This window comes from Protobothrops mucrosquamatus, unplaced genomic scaffold, assembly GCF_001527695.2.
Source record: "Protobothrops mucrosquamatus isolate PMUCROS unplaced genomic scaffold, P.Mucros_1.0 scaffold2658, whole genome shotgun sequence".
In the NCBI taxonomy this organism is placed as follows: Eukaryota; Metazoa; Chordata; class Lepidosauria; order Squamata; family Viperidae; genus Protobothrops; species Protobothrops mucrosquamatus.
The window spans coordinates 4,799-28,693 of NW_015388707.1; the positions used below are offsets into that span (position 1 = coordinate 4,799).

The following is a 23,895-nucleotide window of genomic DNA, read 5'->3' on the forward strand; positions in this document are numbered from 1 at the left end:
ATTGGGATACTACAAAAGTAGTAAGTGTGAAAAACGGTCATAAATCACTTTTTTTTCAGTGCTGCCATAACTTTGAATTGTCACTAAACGGACGATTGGGACTCCCTGTATTCATTGGGAGACACAAAGACCCAGAGAAATTAGGAGGGTATTGGATTCAATGACCTTAGTATACTCTTTAAATTTATATTTCAGGAGATACAGTAATAATAATGGTGACTGAAGAAATTGACCTTGTTTTAGCCTTGAGAAAAGATGCCTCACAGGCAGGATAACATCTTCAAATCCTTGATATGGCAGCTTTCTCAGTCCTAAAAAGAATATCATGCAAACCTGTTCAAAATTGCAGAGTATAGGATGTAAAGTCATATTTTCAAGTTACAGGAAGAGAAATGTCTGAATTCCATATAATAAAACTACAGGTTATCCTCAACTTGCGACCACAATTGAGCTCAAAATTTCCATTGCGAAGACAATTGTTAAATGAGTCTGTCCCATTTTATGACCTTTCTTGCCACAGTTCTTAAGTGAATCACTACAGCGGCTTGGTTAGTAACACGGTTGTTAAGTGAATCGGGCTTCCCCACTGACTTTGCTAGTCAGGTCATAAAAGGGGATCACATGACTCTGGGACACTGCAACCATCATAAATATGAGTCAGTTACCAAGCACCTGGATTTTGATCATGTGATCTTGGGGATGCTGCAATAGTGATAAGTGTGAAAAACGGTCATAAGTCACTTTTTTCAGTGCTGTCATAACTATGAATTGTCACTAAATGAATGATTGTGGTGGGGCAGTGGTTAATCTCCTGGTGATTGGCTCAGATTCACCCAGTCAGCTTTTATGCCTAAAGTGGACTAGAACTCACAATCTCCTGGTTTCTAGCCCGGTGCAATTGGACCCAACTGGCTAATTCAATTGCATTACACACTTCCTTTTAAAAAGCAAAGCAAAGTAACTGAAGTCTTCTTCAATTCAAGCTTATTTTAAATTCCTGAAAACAAAACGAAATACACTTCCATTGCAATAGGTTTTTTTTTTTTTCCCAACTCCCCAGTCTAGCCTGCAGTTTACACTTCCTACATAGTAGTATCTCCCATCCAGGTGTTATTCCTGTCCCACCTTGCTTGATGAGATCAACCCAGGTTGGCTAAGTGCTGCCCCCTAGATGACTTTCTTTTTCAAGGCTTAAAAAAATATATTTTAGAATGAACTGAAGAGCTATTTGAGGGTCGCCTGTAATGGGGGCAAAACCCCCTAGCCAGGAAGAACATCTCCCCTTCTGAATCCAAATATCCAGTGTTCTCATTTAGAGCCAAATCAGAGCGGTTGTGTGTATGTGTGTGTGTCATTTTTCTCTCTAATTGCAAGATTGTCTTTAATGTCCCCCCCCAAATACAGGTCGTCTTCGACTTACAAGTTCATTTAGTGACCATTCCAAGTTACAACAGCACTGAAAAAAAAGTGACCATTATTCACACTTACGACCCACTGCAGCATCCCCAGGGTCACGTGATCGAAATTCAGCCGCTTGGCAATGGACTCCTCTTTACGACGGCCATTGCAGTGTCCCGGGAGTCACGTGACCCCCTCTTCTCACTTTCTAACAAGCAAAGTCAACCCGGGTTCACTTAGCGACCCTGTTCCTCACTTAACGCTGCAGCGATTCACTTAACTACCATAGTAAGAAAGGTCGTAACACGGGGGAGGGGACCCCCCCCAGCAAAAAAACTCACTTTAACAAATAGGGTTGCCAGGTGTCCACCATTTGAGTGGACAGTCCACTTTTTTCACATTATGTTCACTATTTTTTTTCCACAAAATAGTGGACTTTTTTTTTTTATTCAAAAGCTTGATGATGAAATGGTACGTAATCTAAAGCTGTACAGTCTACTTTTTTTTACTACTTAACCCCCCCCCCCCGCTTGTCTGCTATTTTTTGGAAGCAGACCTGGCAACCCTATTAACAAATATCTCACTTAGTAAGAGAAATCTGGGGCTCAAGGACGGTTGTAAGTCGAGGACGACCTGATATTTACCCGCTTGGCTGCCAACTCACCCACGTTCCCCCCCCCTCACCTCACACACCCCCCCCGGGAACCCAGAGGCAATCCCAGGCGAGCGTGCCCGGACTCGCCAGCCCGGGCGGGGGAGGGGAAAAAAATCCTTGGATCTACTCAGCCATTTGCAAAAGGGAAGGAGAAGAAGAAAAAAAAAAANGGGGGAGAATTTGGGGGTCGAGGGCACCAAGGGGCGCCTCTTTCCCCCCCCCCCAACATCCCAACGGAGGCGCGCGTGCGGACCTTTCCCTCTTTGTCTCTCTCTCCCTCCCTCCCTCGCTGCCCCCTTTCCTGCCCGGCCGACGGGCAGAACGGGTTAACCCGGGACAAGAGCCGCGAGGGCGGCCGACACAATGGGCAGCCTCCGGCAGGGCTAAGCCCCGCGTGGCCCCTCCCTCCCCCGCACCACTTCCCTCCCGGGGCCGCCGCCGCCGCCGCCGTTGCGAGCTTGGCCAAAAGAAGGAACCGCGCCGCGCTCCGGACCGAGCGGCCGCCCGCCCTTGCAGAAGCAGCGCTCGGGGCGGGGAGGCTCCTCCCGGCGCAGGTTGCAACTTGGATCCACTCTGCGGGAGCGGCCGGCGCCCATCTCGGAGCTCCTTTCGCCGTCTTGGGGCCGGTAGTTTGGGGGTCAGCCCGATTCGGCCTCCCTCGCGGCGGAGTCTCCTCGCCCCGGCTCTTTCCGAGCGTGCCGGCGCGCGGCCAAAGTCCCCGGGGGAAAATGGCGAGCCGGCCGGCGGTGCCCGCTGCTGGGCTCCGGTGCCCGGGGGCGCCGCTGCTGGTGGTGGTGATGGCCCTGCTGGGGGCTTCGTGGGGGCAGCCGGTCTCCTTCCAGGTCGACGTGAACGGCTACAGCTTGCACCCGCCTTACTTCAACCTGGCCGAGGGCACCAAGATCTCGGCCACCGCGACCTGCGGCGAGGAAGAAGCCGGCGGCCGGAGCCCCCCGCGCCCGGTGGAGGATCTGTATTGCAAACTCGTGGGAGGGCCGGTCTCCGGAGGGGAGCCCAACCAGACCATCCAGGTAGGGCGCTTCCTGGCCGGTGTGTGTGTGTGTGTTTGTGTGCGTGCGTGCGTGCGGGGCTTGTGGAGGGGGGAGAGGAACGGTTGCAACAAGTGTAGGGCTGGGTTTGGGTCGTGGGGGGGTGGTGGTGTCGGCGGTGCCGCTTCGGAGAGGAGAGCCTGCCGTCCTCCGCGCGGGTCTCCTTTACGGAGAGAACGATACCCCCGGAGGGGTCGCGCTGGGGTTTCGGAGTTGGAGGGTTTGGCAAGGAAAAAAAGCCTGTCTGAAAAGCAGACTCAGCCCGACTTCAGGTCTTGTGTCCCCTTTGTAAGAATGCATGAAAGCCAGGCGTGGAATTACCTTCCTTTTCCAGCTCGCTGCCTCCCCCCCCCCTTGCCCAGGCAGTTAGGACTCTGGGTAACCTTTCCTTCCTTCTTCCCTTCCCCTTCCTTCCTTCCTTCCTTCCTTCTCCTTGCCACTTCTTCCCTTCCCCTTCCTTCTCCTTGCCACTCCTTCCCTTTCCCTTCCCCTTCCTTCCTTCCTTCTCCTTGCCACTCCTTCCCTTTCCCTTCCTTCCTTTCTTCTCCTTGCCCCTTGCCACCCATTCTTTCTTTCTTTCTTTCTTTCCTTCCTTCCTTCCTTCCTTCCTTCCTTCCTTCCTTCCTTCTCCTTGCCACTTCTTTCCTTCCCCTTCCTTCCTTCTCCTTGCCACTCCTTCCCTTTCCCTTCCCCTTCCTTCCTTCCTTCCTTCCTTCCTTCCTTCCTTCCTTCCTTCTCCTTGCCACTCCTTCCCTTTCCCTTCCTTCCTTTCTTCTCCTTGCCCCTTGCCACCCATTCCTTCTTTCTTTCTTTCTTTCTTTCTTTCTTTCTTTCTTTCTTTCTTTCTTTCTNCTTCTTCCCTTTCCCTTCCTTCCTTCCTTCTCCTTGCCACTTCTTCCCTTTCCCTTCCTTCCTTCCTTCTCCTTGCCACTCCTTCCCTTTCCCTTCCTTCCTTCCTTCTCCTTGCCCCTTGCCACCCATTCCCTCCCTTTCTTTCTTTCTTTCTTTCTTTCTTTCTTTCTTTCTTTCTTTCTTTCTTTCTTTCTCTTTCTTTCTCTTCCTTCCTTCCTTCCTTCCTTCTCCTTGCCCCTTGCCACCCCTTCCCTTCCCTCATCCATCCATCCAGCCATCCATTCATCCATCTTCTAGATTATATTTATCTTCCAATTTTCTTCGCTTCTGAACTGATTCCCACTCATAAGACAGGCATACACACCCTCTTTTGGTGATTGTGGCTTTCCAACATGCACTTTGTATCTGTTTGGGTTCTCAGGTGCCCTTTTGTTCCTTGCTTTACAAAAGGGATTTTTCACATTTACTACTTTCCTATCTGAAAAGGGTCCCTAGTGCCCCTCGCCCAACATTTATTGAAGAAAGTCCAAGAAATCACTTGCTAAGTTGAATTTCTGGTCTGGGTAACTAAGTGAGGGAGAAAAATTATAATCAAAACTCTATAGAGAAATGGGAAGAAGGATTTGCTCTCTCAAAAGGTTGGAGGGCGGTAAATAGAATTGGTTTCTTGAGCACTATGACGGTGGGTATGTTATTACAGGGTGTTCAGACTTAAGAGCAGAATGGCATGCTGTTCAGCACAAAATATGTTTGGACTTGTTGAATGGGAAGAAAAGAAAAATCCTTGCTAAAGTTTTCTGCTGAAATGGAAAACATTTAAACTTGTCAGCTATTGCTAGGGTGACAAATTTTGGATGTACAGAGTACTTTTGAAAGAAGCATAGGGCTGGCAAAAACAAACTGATCCATTTCATTAGTTCTGTTTAATAACTGTAATTATACATAAGCATATTGCTTTTCTCAGGCATTCAGAGGACTCCCATATCCATATTGTAACTTAGTCCCATTGTGGGCAGCAAAGCAACTTGGCTTTACTTGAAGTAGCTATGGTGCTAAGCACTTTTTTGAATTGATTATTGTATTGAGTAGCTTACCTGGATATTCAGTGAAGAACTCAGAATGTGCCAGGTTAAAGCAGCAGTAGACAATTAGAGAAAAGAGAATTTAAATAAAGGAATAAAGAGAATAAAGAATAAAGAGAAGTTAAATAAAGTTAAATAAAGGGGGGACATGATAGCAGTATTCCAATATCTCAGGGGCTGCCCCAAAGAAGAGGGAGTCAAGCTATTTTCCAAAGCGCCTGAAGGCAGGACAAGAAGCAATGGATGAAAACTAATCAAGGAGAGAAGCAACCTAGAACTAAGGAGAAACTTCCTGACAGTGAGAACAATTAACCAGTGGAACAACCTGCCTCCAGAAGTGGTGAATGCTCCAACACTGGAAGTTTTTAAGGAGAGACTGGACAGCCATTTGTCTGAAATGGTATAGGGTTTCCTGCCTGAGCAGGGGGTTGGACTAGATGACCTCCAAGATCCCTTCCAACTTTATTATTATTATTATTATTATTATTATTATTATTATTATTATTATTATTATTATTATTATTATTATTATTATTATATTGTGTTTATCCACATTTCAAGGTTTTGAGATAGAATGAAATGAGCCATACACAAAAGTCATCTAACCTGCAACTTTCTACACAAAATAATTACTTTTATGATGTGCACCGCTAGAAAAATGTTCAGAGATCAACCTAATACAAACGAAAATGCTTATGTTTTGTATTATGTACTATAAATGATTTTATGTAATATTTCTACCTTGCATCTTTTCAAATCTGATCTGTAGAGGTATAATTGTTAAGGTGCTGGCCTACAAACCAGGAGACCATGAGTTCTAGTCCTGCTTTAGGCATGAAAGCTAGTTGAGTGACTTTGGGCCAATAACTAGGAGACTGTAAGTTCTAGTCCCGCCTGTGGCATGAAAGCTGGTGGGTGACTTTGGACCAATCAGAAGGAGACCACAAGTTCCAGTCCCATCTTAGACATGAAAGCTCGCTAGGTGGCTTTGGGCCAATCTGCAGGCGACTGTGAATTCTAGTTCCACCTTCGGCATGAAAACCAATAGGTGACTTTGGACCAGTCAATCACTCTCACTCCAATCCACCTCGCAGGATTATTGTTGTGGGGAAAATAGCAAGAGAAAGAGTATTAACTATGTTCACCACCTACACTTACTTATAATAAAATGATAAAAGGCAGGATAAAAACCTAATAAATAAACAGCTCAGAGAGAGGCAATAAATTATTTTTTTGGTAAAAGAATTGGTGGTATAACACCAGTATTCCTTGTACTGTAACAGATTTATACGCATTTCATTTGTTCTGATCAAATAGATTTGATCATTTTCTAAACGCTCTGCAAGAAAGCCGAACCCCAGATTGGAGATTTTTTTTAAAAAGCACACTTAGCGTGTACCCCATATACTGCAACAATGCTTATCTCACAGTGCTTGGGGGGGGGGAGTTTCTGTTTATCCAACTTAAACGGAGTGGGTTGAATTTTGGGAATCTCGATACAAGGAAGCCCTCAAATTGTTTGCAGGAATGTGGGTGGGAGCCGAGGGTGTGTTAAAGATAAACAGTTATTACAGGCTTATGTCTAAGCAAATGTCTGTTTAAAAGGGGCCCTTACCCAGAAGCCACAAGCACCCCGGGGACAGGAATTTCCCAGGAATGTGGATGGCAGAAGGGTGCCACTCTTCAAGAGCTGGTGCTTGTCAAAATGCTAACAATCCTGAACATCTGGATGGAGAGATCCCAGCTACAGAAGGGAACTTGTTAAAAGAAGGAGCAGGAGAGTGTGAACCCACTAAGCTCTGATTTCCCAGAGTTGTTGTAAATCTTGTAAGGGCAATTACAGTAGTTGGGAAAGAAATGGAATCGGAAACCTTCCCTGGTGAGAGAAGACAAATCAAAGCAGCAGGACCTCTGCGTTTGCTCCTGGAGTAGGAAGCAGCTAAGATCCCAGTTAGCAGAAGGTCAGAGTTAGAAGGGATCTTAAAGGTCTTCTAATCCAACCCCCTGCTCATGCAGGAGACCCTATATCATTTCAGAGGAAGGGCTAAATAATTTCTTGTTAAAACCCGCCAGTGATGGAGCATCCACAACTTCTGGAGGCAACTTGTCCCGCTGGTTAATTGTTCTCATTGTTAGGAATTTTTTCCACTGTTTCTTGTCCGGCCTTCTGGTACTTTGTAAAAATAGGTTGAACACCCCCCCCTTCTTTGTGGCAGTCCCTCAAATGAGGGAACACTGTTATCATAACAGAATAACGAAGTTGGAACGGGCCTTGGGGGTCTTCTAGTCCAACCCCCTCCTCAAGCAGGAGACCCTATACATGCCAGACAAATGGCTGTTCAGTGCCTTCTTAAAAACCTTCAGTGATGGAGCACCTACAACTTCTGGAGGCAGGCTGTTCCACTGATTAACTGTTCTTACCAGTCAGGAAATTTCTCCTTCGTTCTAGGTTGCTTCTCTCCGTGATTAGTTTCCATCCGTTGTTCTTGTCCTGCCTTCAGGTTCTTTGGAGAATAGATGGACCCTCTTTGTGGCAGCCCCTCAGATATTGAAACACTGCTATCATGTCTCCCCTAGTCCTTCTTTTCAGTAGACTAAACCAGGGCTTTTCAACCAGTGATACGGGTACCACCTGTGGTACCTTGGCACCTGGCAGGTGGTACGCGACCATCCCAGAAAAGTAGTGGGGGAGGGGAATGAGCTGAACCAGTGGCAGCACCACACAAGCCTGAGTGAGAGACGGCTGGAGCTGCAGGGCTGTCAGGGCTCAGCGGAAGCGCCAGGATCAGCGCCAGGCTCCAGCTGGAGCCCAGAAGAAGCACCGATCAGCTGGAATGTTGCAGCATCTCCAGGGTCTTGTGATTTACATTCAGATGCTTGGCAACTGATTCATATTTATGACGGTCACAGTGTCCCAGGGTCATGTGAAGTGACCAAAACCTGCTGCAACCACCCAGCAGACGGGGGGGGGAATAAAAACCAAACACCCCCCACCCCACCCTCACTGTCAGTCCTCAACAGAAATGCTCACAACAATGGAAGCCTCGGACAGGAGGAAGAGCACTGCCGGGTGGGCAGGCAGGTGTCTTGCTCGGCTGTGGCTTGGGGGGCACTTTTTTCAATGCCACTGTAACTAAGCGAACTGTTGTAAGTCGAGGACTACCTGTACTTTATCACTTTTTTCCTTTTTTTTTTTTTTTTTGGTCATCAAGTTTTTGACACCTTGCTAGGCGACTGGTGGTACTCGGATGTTGCCATATCCTAAAAGTGGTACAGTGGGTGAAAAGGTTGAAAAGCCCTGGACTAAACAAACTCAATTCCTGCAACCATTCTTCATACAGTGTGTCTCCCTAATCATCTTTGTTGCTCTTCTCTGCACTCTTTCTAGAATGCACCTGGGGTTTATCCTCCATGGGTGGGTGAGAAGGACTAGGTTGTACTCACAGATAAAACACCTGTTCTCACAAAGAAGTGGAGAGGTAACCATAACAAAGCACAGGGTGGGCTTTGTTTCTGTGGAATTGATGCTTTTACCAAACCGGTTTGATTGTTGTCTAGCTTTGGAAGCTAAGCAGGCTGAGGCCAGATTGTTTGAGTCATTCATTCATTGGATTTCTATGTTGCTGCCTGAGAGAAAGCTTCTAGGGAATACCATACATGAGGGTTGGATTGATAAACTGAAAAAAAAATTCTTAGAAGGGTCCAACGACTCTTGTGTTGTTGCTAAGAAGAAGAAAAAATAATCAAGGTTTTGTCCGTGAAGTCGCCAGGAAGGGAAATCAACTTAAAGAAAATTAATTCTGGTAATAAACGGCCATAACTTCAGCAACTTGAAATCTCCAGGAAACAGTCAGCTCACCTATGAGTTGGTTTGCAACTTCATATAGAACATATCTTGTCAGTCGAACAAGTGGTTTCGATTACAATACATGGTAATTTAGAAAGAGGGTGGATAACCTGCATTCTATAGTATTTTCATATGTGGTCTACTTTTGGTTTGATGGACAAATATACCAACAAATCAGAGGAACACCTATGACAGTGATGATGAACCTTTTAGAGACCGAGTGCCCAAACTGCAACCCAAACCCCACTTATTTATTGCCGAGTGCCAGGCGGGCATGGCCCACTGGGTGGGCGTGGCTGTGGTGGTCATGGCAGTCTGAGTGGGTGTGGCCAAGGTGGGTGTGGTCACTTCAATGTTGCTCATGGGGAGGGACACCTATGGGGGCCAGGCAGGGTTGTGGGAGATCCAGGGGGTCTCTGGCAGGTGGGGTGGTGGGCAGGAGGCTCGTCCTGCAGGGTGAGGCGAGGCAAGGCGAGGCAGGGCAGGGGTGCCATTGTCACAGGGCAAGGCGAGGCAGAGGCCGGGGGAGTTGCTGCCTGACACCATCAGCCCCCACACACAGAGGCCAGCAAGCGCATGGGGGCCGACAGTGTCTGTCAGCAGCCACAGCCTGCTGGCCCCTTGATCGGCGCACTCTGGGGCTCCCCAACTCACCGCCAGCAGTTCAGAGAAGCCGCCTCTGAGCTGGACGGATGGCCGACAGCTGAGGAGGCGATGCAGTGGGTTGTGCCCGGGAAAAGGAGAGCATGCGAGGCCAGGAGGGATGGGATGGGGGGGAGGGAAACCAGCCATACTGGGATGCATCCGGCCACATGGGACCTCGGTGAATTAGTGGGCAGCTGGTTGAAGAGGGATGGTTGCCATCTCTGGGGCATGGTGCGCGTGCCCACAGAGAGGGTTCTGAGTGCCGCCTCTGGCACACGTGCCACAGGTTCGCCACCACTGACCTATGAGATCACTACTCTTAGGACTCATAGCAGAGACTGCATTGCAGCATTTTAAAACTATAGCACTCCCATTCATGTAACCAAAAGCATGGATTCAGTGTATAGATCAGGGGTAGGCAACCTTGCCTTTTTTATGACTCGACTTATCCACGAGTCATAAAAGAGCCAAGGTTGCCTACCCCTGGTATAGATGATACCTTTATGATAATAAAAAAGGGACAACTAGACAACTAGAAAAAAGGGACAACTAGAAGATACGTGAAACAGTCAACATCTTCAAAGGAAATACAATTCACAAGAGAAGAAGCAACAACATATTACCTTTCCTAGATATTCCCATTAGCAAAGGAAATAGCAGCAAATTGGAAACGCAAGTCTATTGAAAAACTACCCACACTAACCAGGTGTTTACTACCAAAGTAACAACCCAACTTCCCACAAGAGGGGCTGTGTAAGAACATTATTGAGATGAGCATAAACACACTGCAATACTGCAGCAACTCAGGACACCAGAAAAAAGAAACACACCACGTATACATCTTCCAACAAGATGGATGCCCACGCAACTTTATCAAAAAGTGTCTGAGCAGTCAAACTAACACTGCACAACCAACAGAAGTTATGAAAAAGATAATGCTGCTATTCCTGGAGAACATCTCAGATACAGCCAAACGACTATTACACAGCATCACTGTAGCACGCAAACTAGCCCAAACCTCCAAAATACCTTAAGTAAACCAAAATACTCAATAGTCCAAGAAGAAAAAACAGGAGTCAGCTACAGTGTAAGGACTGTAACAGCTGTTAGGAAGAACAACAGGCAATGGACTAGCAGAGTCCAATAACACCATCTAGCAGTCAGATGACATGATGAAAACTCCTTAATTTCAAAACACATGTACAGACTCAACCAGTTGAGAAACTGTGAGCATCATGATCCAGACTAAACTCAGAAACAGGGCTTGGCACTCAGACAAATCAGCCATCAGCAGACACATGGAGATAAACCACATTTACACACCATTATTACTCTTATGGTTCGTTGCCCGGTCAGCCAGATGTTCAGAATGGATTATTATGGTTCGTCACACAGTCAACCAGATGTTCATTATTATTTTCCTTTGTTGCACAAAGATGTTCAGACTGATTTTTTATCCACCTATTGAGTTCTTCCCAAGGACCTGGGATAGGCAGATGTGGATGTTTAATAAATGTTACAAATTTCATCGCAGATATAAGTTGTTCCAAATAAAACTTGCTTTTTGCAATTGACTGATGGTGAATTTTTCAATGGCAATGGTGTTCAAGGGATGCTCCAATTGTTTTCGGATTGCACCCAAGCTGCCTGTTACTATTATTATTGTTATTACATTATTTGCTGCCCATCTTGTGGTTTGAGAAGATTCTGAGCAATGTTCAAAAGATACAATAAAAAGGTTAAACAGGAAACAAAAAGACCAGCACACCTCCTCACACTGATAAGCAGGGATTAACACCAGGATTAACACCAGACAAACAATCAAGTAATAAACAATATCTGAATCAAGGAATTACTGTATCAACTAAGACAAACAATCGAGCAATAAACAGCAGCCTAATCAAAGAACTACCAAGGAGAAAACCACACACCCCACCAACACTGACAGCGCAACCTACTGTATATAGAATTCTTGGCCAAGTGTGGTTGGACACACAAGGAATTTGTCTCCAGTGCATAAGCTCTCAGTGTACCTACAATATAAGCCAGGAGCAAACCACACACTCACTAGAACTGATGATGTCACCTAGTCAGGTAATGAAATGTCTGCAAGAAGACAACCAAGTTCAGAGAGCCTCAAGGAGCCCATAGACTCCTTCTTTGTTTTTTCTTACTCCTTTGATTAGTTGTGTGCCAACAAGTTGATGTTGATTCTTATCAACCACATAGATTTCTCCATGATAACCTTTCTCTAACCTGGTCTTTCAGGTCTTCTCATGTACCGTAGCATGTAGTCAATTAAATTTTGGTGATGAACCAGTTCTGCCGATTTACAAGCAGGTTAAAATTAAGTTGGTGGGCTATAACAGATGTCCCCAATCTTTTAGGCACCAGGGACCGGTTTTGTGGAGAAGGTTTTTCCACAGACCAGAGAGTGCGTGGTTTTGTAAGCTGCCTGCCTCCTATGGATGGGGCTTTGCTTGTTTGTGTGGACCGGTTGCTAGCATGCTGTGGCCCGGTACCAGTCCACGGACCGGGGGTTGGGGACTCCTGGGCTATAAGGACATGTGTTTGAAGAAGACCTGAATTACAATTTGCCTCCAGAAGTTGTGCTCCATCACTAGACATTTCTAAGAAGAGATTGGATAATCATTTGTCTGAAATAGGTGTAGGGCAGGGGTAGGCAACCTTGGCTCTTTTATGACTCGTGGACTTCAACTCCCAGAATTCCTGAGCCAGCAAGGTTGCCTACCCCTGGTGTAGGGTTTCCTGCCTGAGCTGGGGTTGGAATAGAAGACCTCTAAGGTCCCTTCCAACTCTGTTTTTTTTGTTATTTTTATACTTCCTGCTTTGGGCTCACCTGTTTCCTTGTTCCCTGACCACCATTAAGATGCTATAGATAATTCTACAAGAACCCCTTGCAGCCTGTGGTATCAAAGGGTTGTGCATGAGTGGACACAGATATGGGATATCTGACTTGGCCCCAGTACTTATGAAAAAGATCTTGAATAGTACAATAGGTGATGAGAACTCAGTCGAAGCGGCTGCAAAAAAGGCAACAGCAATTTTAGACTCCACCAGCAGAAATGTAGTTTGAAAATTACAGGAATTGTAGGTGTAAGGCTGTTTTAGTCTATGGTAGCAAAAGATCAGGAGTCTGGTGGCATTTGTTTTACTGATAACGTTTATTAAAAGACCTCAGCTTTGTGATGTTGAGTTGAAGCTCATAGAATCTTAAGCCGCTTTGTAAAGTTTATAAGTGAGAAAAGATGTTATTAGGCTCCTTTTAAAAATTCCTGGAAATAATCCTCGCATTTGATTTTGGGCTATTCAAACTTCTTCTTGAGTACAGGAAGTTCATAACCATAACTTTGGCTGAAATTACAGTCAGTCGTGGTGGTCGTTAAGCAGGTCACCATACAGGCAGTTCTCGACTTACGACAGTTGGCTTAGTGACTGTTCAAAGTTACAACAGCACTGAAAAAAATGACTTAGAGCCAGTTTTCACACTTAACAACCATTGCAGCGCCCCATGGTCACATGATCAAAATTCAGATGCTTGGTGACTGACTCATATTTATGACGGCTTCAGTGTCCCCTTTTGCGACGTGTCGAGAAGCAAAGTCAATGGAGGAGCCGCTTAACAACTCTGTTACTAACTTAACGACTGCATGATTCACTGTGGCAAGAAATGCCATAAAATGGGGCAAAACTCACTTAACACATTTCTCACTTAGCAACATAAATTTTGAGCTCCATTGTGGTCGTAAGTTGAGGACTTCATGGATGATTTTATAAACTTTTTTTTTGCTGTGGTTGTTAAGTGGACGCTGCAATTAAACGAAGATGGTGCTTGTTAAGCGAACCTGTTGCACTCAATAGGCATTTTTTGCCAGAAACTAGAACCAATTTGTGACAACAGATTGTAAATGCAGACTATTTGCCAAGTACAGGTAGCCTCTCTATTTACAACCATTCATTTAGGGACCAGTGTAAAATCAATTTACAACCATGATGGGCATCTTCCCATTGCAGTCATAACTCAAGGACTACCTGCATTGCCAAATGTACAGGTATAGTATAGGTGGTACCTTCCTCAATAGTAGTAACTGTGAGAGGGATCTCGAAGTCCTAGTGGACAATCACTTAAATAGGAGCCAGCCGTGTGCTGCAGCTGCCAAAAAGGCGAACACAGTGCTGGGCTGCATTAACGGAGGGATAGAATCAAGATCACGTGAAGTGTTAATACCACTTTACAATGCCTTGGTAAGGCCACACTTGGAATACTGCATCCAGTTTTGGTCACCATGATGTAAAAAAGATGTTGAGACTCTAGAAAGAGTGCAGAGAAGAGCAACAAAGATGATTAGGGGACTGGAGGTTAAAACATATAAGGAACGGTTGCTGGAATTGGGTATGTCTAGTTTAATGAAGAGAAGGACGAGGGGGGACATGATAGCAGTGTTCCAATATCTCAGGGGCTGCCCCAAAGAAGAGGGAGTCAAGCTATTCTCCAAAGCGCCTGAAGGCAGGATAAGAAGCAACGGATGGAAACTAATCAAGGAGAGAAGCAACCTAGAACTAAGGAGAAACTTCCTGACAGTTAGAACAATTAACCAGTGGAACAACCTGCCTCCAGAAGCAGTGAATGCTCCAACACTGGAAATTTTTAAGAAGAGACTAGACAGCCATTTGTCTGGAATGGTTTAGGGTTTCCTGCCTGAGCAGGGGGTTGGACTAGATGACCTCCAAGGTCTCTTCCAACTTTATTATTATTATTATTATTATTATTATTATTATTATTATTATTATTATTATTATTATTATTATTATTATTATTATTATTATTGCCTGCTGCCTCTGCTCTTCCATCTATGTTATTGTTCATTGGGCAGAATGTCAACCAGCACAAGGTAGTGTGTGTGAACAATTGATGCTGACCCTTACAACTAGTCCTTGACTTACAACAATTAGCTTAGTGATGGTTTGAAGTTACAATGACGCTGAAAAAAAGTGACTTATGACCAGTTTTCAGCATCCCCACAGTCACGCGATCAAAATTCAGGCGCTTGGCAACAGGCATGTACCTATGACAGTTGCACTGTCCTGAGGTCGTGTGATTATTGTCACCTTTCCAGCTGGCTTCTGTCAATGGGGGAAGCCAGATTTGTTTAACGACCGCATGATTCATTTAACAACTGCAATGATCCGCTTAACGACTGTGGCAAAAAAAGATCCTAAAACTCACTTAACAGCTGCCATGCTTAGCAATGGAAATTTTGAGCTCAATTGTGGTCGTAAGTCGAGGACTATCTGTATTCAGATGACCTCCTTGGCTATTAAGGTCCCCAGACTGGACTCGGAGTGAAGGGTGTGGATTGGCACACTTCCTAAGCAATAGATTTGCCAAGTTTCCAAGTTTCAGCCAGACTGAGAGTTTGAGTTTCAAAAGAAGTTTGTGTCCTGCTTCTTTTGAACGGGCTGACTTTTTCGGTAAATCCAGCTGCCAGTGCGATGAACGAGTCCAGCATTCCTGAAAACTGCCTTTTTATTTTGAGTTGTGAATAGGAAGATCATCCTTTGGAAATGTTACTTCAGATTTTGCTACTGAAACTCGGAAGAGGCTGCGTTTTTCCCACTCAGAGGCTTTAGTGAAAGGACAACTGACATGTTTCTTTCATTCCATTCCAAGTTGAACATACATCATGGGGCTGTTTCGGCATCCTGATAAGCTAGAATTTATGAGAATTCTGGCTTATTGTGAACAGAACAAATGGGCTGGTCTATGAGGCTGCTGACTTGTTTGGTTCTTCATGCCAAGGGGAACACTTGAATTGTAAACATTTCTTTTAGGCTTCCTTTTATTGTGGTTTCCGAGCTTGAATCCTCTCAAACCAGAAGAAATCATGGTTTATAGTCAAGGGGAAGAGTTTGGGACACCTATTTTGTACTTTCCAAAAAAACAAACCATGGAAACAGCTTGAGGGGTTGGCTAGTTCTCTCTGAAGAGAGCAGAAGTCAAACAAGAAATCTATACAGGTATTCCCTGACCCTGACTGAATTCTAATTCTGCCTTAACTATGAAACGTGGCTTGGGGACCTTGGGCCAGTCACTCTCAGCCCAACTTGCCTCGCAGGTTGTTGTTGTTGTGGGGAAAATAGGAGGAGGAAAGAGTATATCTGCCACCTGGAGTTATTTATACATGCATGCATGCATGCATGCATGCATACATACATACATACATACATACATACATACATACATACATACATACATACATACATACATATCGTGTTTCCCTGAAAATAAAACCTGGTCTTATAGGGGTTTTTTTGCTCCAAAAGACGCATTAGGGCAGGGGTAGGCAACCTTGGCTCTTTTATGACTCGTGGACTTCAACTCCCAGAATTCCTGAGCCAGCATGGCTCAGCATGGAAACCTCTCCCTTTCCCCTCAGCGTGGCTGGCTCAGGAATTCTGGGAGTTGAAGTCCATGAGTCGTAAAAGAGCCAAGGTTGCCTACCCCTGCATTAGGGCTTATTTTCGGGGAAGCACAATATTGGGGTGATTAGCCCGGGTGGGTGCCCACCCCCGGCACATACATAAGGCACGCACACAAGAGGCAGCAAGCACACGGGGGCTGACGGTGTCCAGCAGCAACAGCAGCCCACTGGACCCTTGGTGCAGCGCACGTAAGTTTTGTAATGTGTATAATAAAAGTTCTGCATCTGCGAGTGTCTGTCATTGATAACCAAATGGAGGTTTATTTCCGAATTGCCCTCGTACATGCCCGTTGCCAAAAGTCCAAATTTTTATCACATGACCATGTGGATGCTGTAAGTGTGAAATACGATCATAAGTCATTTTTTTCAGTGCTCTTGTAAATGAACTGTTGTAAGCTATCTGTATAGCTTAATTTTAGTGATAGCATCTCTCTTGGACTCTACCACCAATCTCCAAATTAAAAAAGGTTGCCTTTCAGAATTCCCAAATTCAATTTGTTTGTGATCTTTCTTCTTCTTTCATCTGGTCTTCATTTGAGCGATGGGCTTTTCTCTGCTTGTTAAGTGACTGTTTTTCCCCCCCTGTAATAGCGGACATGTTTTTAAAAGGAAGCAAAACGAGACCTGATAATTGAAAGGTCGTGGTTTTTCATTAATTCCATTTACAAGCAGTGGAGCAAATTAAGGGCTGCATCTTTAATTTCAATAGTCTGGAACAACCATAATAAATTCCAGAATTTATGTTTCAGTAATTGAGTTGGTTTGACCCTCTAATCTGCTTGATATTATACATCATCCATTAAGAAAACTAAACTAAAAGTTGGAAGAACTTAGCAGAGGTTCTGAAAAAGCTTCTCTCTACCTAAGTGTTAGCTCTTGTTAGAATGACCAGCTGTGGATTTCCTATTGAAAGTAATTTCTATTTTCACAAAAACAACATGAGGTTTAGCTGAAAGAGCTTTCTTACTACAGAGAGTCCTCCATTTACAACCATTTGTTTAGTGACTGTTCGAAGTTACAGTTGCATTGAAAAAAAGTGACTTACAGCTGGTCTTGACACTTACAACTGTCAACAATATCCCACTGGTCACATGATCAAAATTGGAGCACACGATGAGTGGCATGTGATTACCGTCTCCTGGGGCCAGGTGATTGCCATTTGCAATTTTCCCAGCTGCTTCCAATAAGCAATAACAATAATAGAGTTGGAAGGGACCTTGGAGGTCTTCTAGTCCAACCCCCTGCTCAGACAGGAAACCCTATATCATTTCAGACAAATGATTGTCCAGTTTCTTCTTTAAAACTTCCAGTGTTGGAGCATTCACAACTTCTGGAGGCAGGTTGTTCCCCTGATTAATTGTTCCAACTGTCAGGAAATTTCTCCTTAGTTCTAGGTTGCTTCTCTCCTTGATTAGTTTCCATCCGTTGCTTCTTGTCCTGCCTTCAGGTGCTTTGGAGAATAGTTTGACTCCCTCTTCTTTGTGGCAGCCCCTCAGATATTGGAACTCTACTATCATGTCCCCCCTCGTCCTTCTCTGCATAAAACTAGACATACCCAATTCCAGCAACCGTTCCTTGTATGTTTTAGCCTCCAGTCCCCTAATCATCTTTATTGCTCTTCTCTGTATTATTTCTAGAGTCTCAGCATCTTTTTTACATCGTGGTGACCAAAACTGGATTCAGTATTCTAAGTGTGGCCTTACCAAGACATTGTAAAGTGGTACTAACACTTCACGTGATCTTGATTCGATCCTTCGAAGTTAATGGGGGAAGTCGGATTTGTTTAATGTCTGCCTGATTCACTTAATAGCTAACTTTTGATTTGTTCAGTTTTATGTTACTTGAGAAACTGTAATTGGGTGGGTTCACACAACATGCTTAGTGAAAGTCCAAATTAATTAATGTATTCCCTATCTTTATGAATGCACTGGGGGTGACTTAAACTAAATAATACAGGTAGTCCTCGGATTATGACCACAATTGAGCCCAAAATTTCTCTTGCTGAACGAGACAGTTGTTAATTTTGCCCCATTTTACAACCACTCTTGCCACAGTTGCAGTTGATAAGTTCGTAACACAGTTGTTAAGTGGCTTCCCCATTGACTTTGCTTCTGAGAAGGTTGAAAAAGGTGATCACATGACACTGCAGCCGTCATAAATATGAATTCATCACCAAGCATCAGAATTTTGATCATGTGACCATAGGGAGGCTGCAATGATTGTAAGTGTGAAAAAAATGGTACTAAGTCACTTTTTTCAGTGCCGTTGCAACTTTGAAAAGTCACTAAATGAACTGTTTTAAGTTGAGGACTACCTGTATTATGTTATAGTATAACTATAGGAACATAAGGATTGTTGGTAAAAATGCCAAGATTTGAAACAAGTGGAATTTGGCAATGGTTATTTTTTCCCTCCCTCCCTCCCTCCCTCCTGTAGTGGCTCATTTTGCAAACCCTTCTCCATTCTAAACTGACCCTTGTGCTGCATTTTATAGTTCCTTATTCAGCATACTTTTGACTCTAATCTAGTCAGAATAGCAGTCATTCTCCTGTTTTCTTCCTTGCATTCTTGTCCTTCCAACACGACAGAGGGATTTCTTTTTATTTCCTTTTTTGCTAGACATTTTAATAGTCTGCTCCCCTGAGAAAAGGAAAAATACCTTGGGGGAAAAAAATTAGGAATTAAGGAAGGAAAATGGGGAGATCCCTGTTTTGTCTGCTGTTAAGAAATTGCATGTATTCATTTACTGCAATTTAACCTAGAGGTAAAGCACTGTACAGTATTCATTTCCTCAAAAACAAGTTTTAAAATACTGAAGAATGCTTAATTTCAGAGCTCTAGCTAGGTGTGGGTCTGAATTGTTGGGAGACCAGGTGTATGTGATGGGAGGGGATAGAGAAAAATCAACTTCTTTTATACAGGTAGTCCTGACTTATGACCACAATTGAGCCCAAACCTTCTGTTGCTAAGCAAGATAGTTGTTAAGTGAGTTTTGCCCCATTTTACGACCTTTCTTGCCACAGTTTTTAAGTGAATCCCTGCAGTTGTTACGTTAGTAACATGGTTCTTAAGTGAATCTGGCTTCCCCACTGACTTTTCTTGGCACAGGGCCGCAAAAGATGACCATATGATCCCGGACACTGCAACCGTCATAAATACGAACCAGTTGTCAATCATCCAGATTTTGTTCATGTGACCATGGGGATGCTGCAATGGTCATAAGTGTAAAAAAAATGGTCATAATTCAGTTTTTTTCAGTGCCATTGTAACTTTGAACAGTCACTAAACAAATGGTTGTAAATTGAGGACTAGCTCTATATGTATTGCTGGTAAAAACCACACGGACTTGGACTTTTTTTTTAATTGAAAATTTTATAAAATTTTACAATATAAATCCCCCCTTCCCCTTCCCCTTCCCACCCTTCCACCCCCCCTCCCTCCCCCCTCACTTCCCAGTGCCAATCACAGGGTTAACAATAACATAATCATACTCTAATTAGCATTAATCAACTATTAAAATAACATATCTATAACCTCCTTTAACTCTTTTAAACAGATATACAATTATTAAAAACAATAATAATAACAACACTTTAATAATTAAAAATAATACTAAATAAAATATTCTAGCCTTTGTACAACAATAATACTCTAAAATTCACTCAAAAACCAGATGATATTTTTTATCATGGACTTTGATCAGACAGTTGCAGATGCCATTTTGTCTCCTGACTCATCCCCTGGACATCCCTGTGGGAGACATTCAAAATGGCGTCATAGGACCAAAACTTGACAAATGCCTCCTTTTTCCTTCTTAGTTTCTTTGTTTTTTAAAGCCTTTCATGGCATTCATAAGAGGAAAAAAGATGGCGACTTGGCCAGCAAGCTAAAATAAAGGCACTAAAGCGTTTTACTGCCCAAGCTTAAGGCCAGTTACACTTCTAAAATGTTTTATCCTTTAGTGAGATGTTATTTTGAAAACACTGCAAATGTAGAATATTATATCTTGGCTGCAGTTATCCAAAATGACCACTAGGTGGCAGTACAGAGATCCCAACTGCTTTATCTCCTTGCTGCCACCTAATGGGGTGTCTGGGATTTTGCAGGCCGTATTCAATAGCTCCAAACAACTATTATTATGTATTACAACTAGGTTAGACCAATGATTTTATGTTGAATCTGGTAAGTGATGGTGAATGGAGCTGTTAAACTGTGAATAAAATGCATGCTTTTCTCTGCGGTTTCTGATCATTTGTTTTTTTTTATTTTATTGTCTTCTGGCCATAGGGACAGTATTGTGACATCTGTTCTTCAGCCAATAGCAACAAAGCCCATCCCATCACCAATGCTATCGACGGGACCGAACGCTGGTGGCAGAGTCCCCCTCTCTCTCGGAGGTTGGAATTCAATGAGGTCAACGTCACATTAGATTTGGGACAGGTAAGGAGATTTGATTTGATTTTGATTTTGATTTTATTAAATTTATACCCCGCCCTTCTCCCGGAGGACTCAGGGCGGCTTACAGCCAGTCTAAAACAATGGTACAATACAGATACAAGATCACTTGCTTTCTACTAAAATAAATAAATGGGTGCTCTCTTAGAACAACAGGGGAATGCTAAGGGAGAAAGAATTAATTTCTCATCAGTGACCTAATTTTGCTGTAAATTTGCCATGCAGGAAAAAAGTACTTAACCTACTGCAACAAGCTTCTTGATCGAGTTACTTGTATTGTTTTAAGAAAGACAATGGAGTGTTTTTGTGATCATCAATATTTGAAGATGACCCTAAGGCAGGGGTCTTCAAACTTGGGCCTTTTATGCCTTGTGAACTTCAACTCCCAGAATTCCTCAGCCAGCCTCCATTTTGTTTGTTAGATTTAAAACAGGGGTCTTCAAAGTTGACTTGTGGACTTTTATGACTTGTGGACTTCAACTCCCAGAATTCCTCAGCCAGCCTCCATTTTGTTTGTTAGATTTAAAACAGGGGTCTTCAAAGTTGGTCCTTTTATGACTTGTGGACTTCAACTCCCAGAATTCCCCAGCCAGGCACGCTGGCTGAGGAATTCTGGGAGTTGAAGTCCACAAGTCATAAAAGGGCCAAGTATGAAGACCCCTTCCCTAAGCATATTAAAAAAAATTAGCTTCTGTGGACTTTTACTGATGCGCTGTTGGCCTTTAGACAAATAATTGAAGCATGAGTAGTATATTAGATCAGGGGTCCCCAACTGCCAGTCCACGGCCCGGTAGCAGTCTGCGGTTCATTGGGAACCGGTCTGCGCAAGTGGAGGGCAAGTGTACAAGCACGCAAAACTGCATTTGCACAACCATCCCCTCTTTCCTCCCCCCCCCAGCCACCACCACCAATCCGCAGAGCAAATTTGCCATAATTTGCATTAGATATACTTGCAGTGTTATACTGTGGGATATACAAATAAAAATATCTTTTTGGAAATTTTTGTAAAAAATTATTTAGGACCAGTTTTGGGGGCAGGGGAAGGAGGACCATGTCCCAAGCACTGGTGTCTTTTGGATGTGTGTACAATGTCAACGGCCAATGCTGCATTTGTCAAACTGATGTACTTGGGTCCTTGCATAATATGCCACTGTGCCAGTATATAGGTCAGTGATGGCGAACCTTTTAGAGACTGAGTGCCCAAACCGCAACCCAAAACCCACTTATTTATTGCAAAGTGCCAGGGCCGCATCAGCATTGTGGTGCCCGGGGGGGGCAGGGAGGCACCTCTGAGTGCCGCCTCTGGCACGCAAAACCCGGGGGCACAAAAATGGGCCTCCATGCTGCAAGGCACCAAAATGGCCACCACCGCACCGCAGGGTGCAGATACAAGGCGCTGCACCACACAAGAATGGGGCAGGGCTAGTGAGTATCACGCAGGCACTAGCCCCGCCCCATTTGCAGAGCGTGCGTGCTCGCAACCCCGTGCACGCATGCATGCATGTAAAATGCTTCCCCCTCCCTTTTCTTCCAGTCCACCAATCGACAATGGTTAGTGACCTCTGTTCTCCACCTCTACTCAAGCTTGCTAGTCGGCCGCTTTGCCTCCTTTGTGCTGGGCAGGGGTCCTGCTCCGGGCAGTGGTGGCGGTGGCAGCCTGATGGACCTGCTGCTGGCAGCGGTGGCGCACGTGCCAACAGAGAGGGCTCTGAGTGCCGCCTCTGGCACACGTGCCATAGGTTCGCCACCACTGATATAGGTCAAGTAGAGTCATAGAGCGATGTATACTTTGAACTTCAGGTTGTAAGTAAGTAAGGGATGCTTTCATATTATTTATTTAAAGCAGTGTGGCTCAAGCTTGGCAATTTTAAGATGCCTGGACTTCAATTTCCAGGATTTCCCAACCAGCTGGGGTATTATGGGAGTTGGAAACCAGACATCTTAAAGATGCCAAGTTTGAGTAACACTGATTTAAAGGACTTTGTCTTGTTGTTCTGCTCTGAAGGGTTCCTTTTGGTGGAACTAATAGAAACTAGAGTTAAGGAAATCCTGCCATTAGGATTATATTGCTTGGCTATTCCCCCTAGACAAGGAAAAAAGAAATACCGTATGAGTAAAAATAGTGTAATATGAAGCAGGGTAAACTTGTCATTTTCTGTTTGTTGCACTAGATTATATTGCTTGGCTATTCCCTCTAGACAAGGAAAAAAGAAATACCATATCTGTAAAAATAGCTTTTCTGTTTTACCTTCCTGTTTATCTATATGGTTAAATGATTCCTAAGAGAGCAATGATTGTAGTGTATCTCCTAGATCAGGGATTCCCCAACCCCCAGGCCACGGGCCACTACCGTTTGGAACTGGGCCATGCAAGCAGCAGGCGGGCAAGTGTGCGTGCAATGGACACTTGTGTGCAAATCTTCACTAGCACAAATGGAGCTGTGCACACACACACCTGTCACTCACAACTCCCCCCCCCGTGCCAGGCTGCCAAGCCAGAAAGATTGGGGACCGCTGTCCTAGATGTATTCTATGCATCAAATGGATCATCAGTCAATTACCCCTTAGGATAGATTTGCAACCTTGCTGTTGATACAGCCTCAAAGTGTGGACCACATAAAGTCAATATTGACTCAGCTTTTGTTGACGAGATTGTGTGCACTGTGATGTTTTCAAGGTATTTTCTTCAAGCATGATGAACCGTCTGAAAGTTGACACTTCCTTAAGCAGATAACAGGCCAGTTAAGAGATCACTTCAGAATGAATTGCTGATTCCTTGTAGTTGAGGCTTAGATCAAACCTTTATGGTCAGAGTCCAGGCAGGCCTAGCACAACCAGATATAGGACCTTAAATATGCAAAGTTTCAGATGGATTATTAACTTTTATTTCCTTTCTGCAAACCGATCGTTATGGCCTCAAATGTGGGATATCTTGACACACTGAGATGTTTCATAGGAGAGAGATTAATAAATAATTTTTAAAAGTGGTTTTATGCTTGAAATATCAGTAAACTCTAACTTACTTGACTTTGTCACAGGTTACGGCATCAGCCTTTCATAAAAGAAGATACAATAAAGGAGGGGTCCACAACCCCCTGTCTGCTGGCTGGTACCGGGCCATGACCCATTGGGAACCAGGCCACGCAAGCAGCAGGCAGTCGCGTGAAGTTTCATTTGCGCAAGCGATGTGCACCTCTCCCCCTCTCCCACTGCCGCCACTGCTGGTCTGCAGAGCCACAAAGGTTGGGGACTGTTGCAGTACAGGAAGTCCTCAATTTATGCCCATAATTGAGCCCCGAATTATAGTTGTAAGGTGGTTGTTAGGTGGGTCATTATGAGCATGCCCAATTTTAGAACCTTGTTAGATAGATAGATAGATAGATAGATAGATAGATAGATAGATAGATAGA

At 44.3% G+C, this 23,895-nt stretch overlaps 1 protein-coding gene across 1 annotated transcript in view; it reads left to right on the plus strand.

Annotated features, from left to right (window-relative positions):
- Positions 1-2,781: 2,781 nt before the first annotated feature.
- LOC107296137 (laminin subunit alpha-5-like) overlaps positions 2,782-23,895 on the plus strand; it is a gene marked incomplete at its 3' end in the record, with an annotated part of 77,223 nt that continues 56,109 nt past the window's right edge. Inside the window, exons 1-2 of the mRNA XM_015825481.1 lie at positions 2,782-3,084; positions 20,319-20,471. Coding sequence (XP_015680967.1) covers positions 2,782-3,084; positions 20,319-20,471 — 456 coding nt within the window. The remainder of the gene's footprint in view (positions 3,085-20,318; positions 20,472-23,895) is intronic.